We start from the raw sequence: 2301 nt of genomic DNA on the forward strand, positions 1-2301 counted from the left end.
ACCGAAGGAAGTTTTTCTGACAACTACAATAACCTGTTAACTGTCTCTAATCTTAACGCTCCTGGCGGATTCCACTAGACGCCTCCCCCTTTTAACTTGGTAAAAGACATGGAACATCTCCTCCCCAATTTTGCATCTTGAAATGGCTTTCTCCGTTGATTTCTCTGAGGAATCTATGGTCAAGTATTAGTGGGATCCTTTTAGCTGGCGGGTCGGGCTAGATCGTCCACGTCTATGCTCCCACCCTAAGCCTATATGTTATTTTCATGAGGGTGAGAATAATTGAGTCTGTGTGTGCTTACGCGGTGATATGCGAATTCCTTTTTGCATAATTTTGCATACAACCTGCTCTATCAACCTCCATTTTGGGTGACGCGTCGTCCGTTTGTTTTAAAAGAAGAAATTTCCCATCGCACGGGGGGCCAACCAAAGCGGTTGTTCTCATCAGCTTCTTCGTTCATGTTTGACTATTGTTCACTGTGGTTTGTTGTTGTCTGAAGTCATGAACGTTAGTTGGTGCTCCAGTATAATCGGTACGCCTGAAACTCATCCAGTGAGAAATGTTCCGCAGGGCAAAAATAAGTGCGATTAAAATGCGTTAATTTTTTAACGCATTAATGTTTGTGTAATTAATTAATCTTAATTAACGCGTTAAAGTCCCGACCCTAATAATAATATTCTCTCTATATGGCGCTGGGTAGGGCTAAGTGGTGGGGCTCAAGTCAGTATTTGCAATGTAATTACATACACGCTATATCGACCCCCTTGACAGTGAAACGCCACGCGTGAGGTTTAGATGATTTCCCTGTCTCAATCAGAATGGAACTGTATGAAATAAAATGGCACATTTGTCTTGTAGTCTTGTTCTCAACATTTAGCATTTTGCTTATTATTTAATTGAATTTGCTTACTTTAACATCATTTGTCATGGTGGGGCTAAGGTAGGGCTAAGCCATTTCTTGGTATGGCTGTATACCCCAGCCATACCCTGGCGCCGCCACTGCCAATACAAGCTCTAGCCAATCAAACCGCGTGCTTGTGTGTCCAGGGCTGGAGATGAATGTGATTGGTTGTTGGTCGCACGACAGACACGCCCACCGGCAAGCTTCAATGCACGCTGCCGTGTGGACGTACCGTTCCACCAACCACCCTCCCGTGACCAAGCCAGATCCCTACAGTGCTCATGCTGCCATTAGATAATGTTTTCATGATCCTGAAACACATCCTGGAACTCATTTTCTTTAAAGAAATGCTTAAAGGTGGAGCTCCAGCAGTCATGAACATGTTGATGGGCTCTTACCGTGTATGTGGTCTTGTGGCTGTAGAAGCTGGGCAGGCGGTCCACTGTGTTGGCTCTGGTAGTGGGGGTCCGGTGGCTGTGGGGTCTGCTGTCTGTGTTGGCCTTGTGCTGTTTGGGTGTGTCCAGCACTGACAGGGAGCACTGCCGGAGGTTCTTCCTGCGCTGGTGCGGCAGGCTGCTGAGGCAGGAGGGGGGGTTCAGCAGGTCAGGGACGAAGGCCTGTGCTCTCCTCTGACCCCTCCCACCTGGAGCAGCAGGACACCCTCCAACAGAGCAGGCTTTCACTGCATCGCCCTCTCCATCATCCTCCGAGTCTGAGACGGCCATCTTGCTGCGCAGGAAGTCGGGGTTGAGGCTGTGGGAGCGCGGGCGGGGGGTGGGCTCCCAGAAGTCGGAGCAGTGGCGGCTGGCCAGGCGGCTCTGCTGGGGGCTGCTGAACATCATCCAGTAGGGGGGGCAGGACGGCTGCAGGCGGGACGGGGAGCAGAGCGGAGGACTCTGCTGGCTGATGAAGCCGCTCTGCAGCCCGGCAAGAACCCAGTTCTCCAGACTGAACCCATACTGACAGACAGACAGTGAGTTAGACCTGCTGCTCTGAAGCTGCTCTGCTCACTGTCAGAAGCTTCATCAACAACCACATATCATCATAATACCTCAGATAAAGGCTGAGATGTTTCTGTCTGGACCAAAGTGGTGGACAGAAGGAAGACAGACACATTGTATTACCTCTCAACAGCCAGCTTTAATCTCTTAACTAAGGAAAATGCTGCATCAATATGAGCTGCTTGTCTAAAATGTATGATATTGGTATTGATATTTCAAGGTGATTTGGTGGGGAGGAAGCTGGTGTTGGTGTGTGTGTTTGTGTGTGTACAGCGTGTACTGCACACACACACACACACACACACACACACACACACACACACACACACACACACACACACACACACACACACACACACACACACACACACACACGAGACGACGACGACGACGACACG

At 49.5% G+C, this 2301-nt stretch overlaps 1 protein-coding gene across 1 annotated transcript in view; it reads right to left on the bottom strand.

The window, feature by feature from the left end:
- ubap1lb (ubiquitin associated protein 1-like b) overlaps positions 1-1940 on the bottom strand; it is a 13699-nt gene extending 11759 nt beyond the window's left edge. The window contains exons 1-2 of the mRNA XM_010790183.1: positions 1914-1940; positions 1301-1861 (exon numbers count right to left, since the gene is read on the bottom strand). Of these exons, the coding sequence (XP_010788485.1) occupies positions 1301-1861; positions 1914-1940 (588 nt within the window). The remainder of the gene's footprint in view (positions 1-1300; positions 1862-1913) is intronic.
- Positions 1941-2301: the final 361 nt, after the last annotated feature.

The sequence above is a fragment of the Notothenia coriiceps genome, unplaced genomic scaffold (genome assembly GCF_000735185.1).
Source record: "Notothenia coriiceps isolate Sejong01 unplaced genomic scaffold, NC01 NC01_scaffold00033837, whole genome shotgun sequence".
NCBI lineage: Eukaryota > Metazoa > Chordata > Actinopteri > Perciformes > Nototheniidae > Notothenia > Notothenia coriiceps.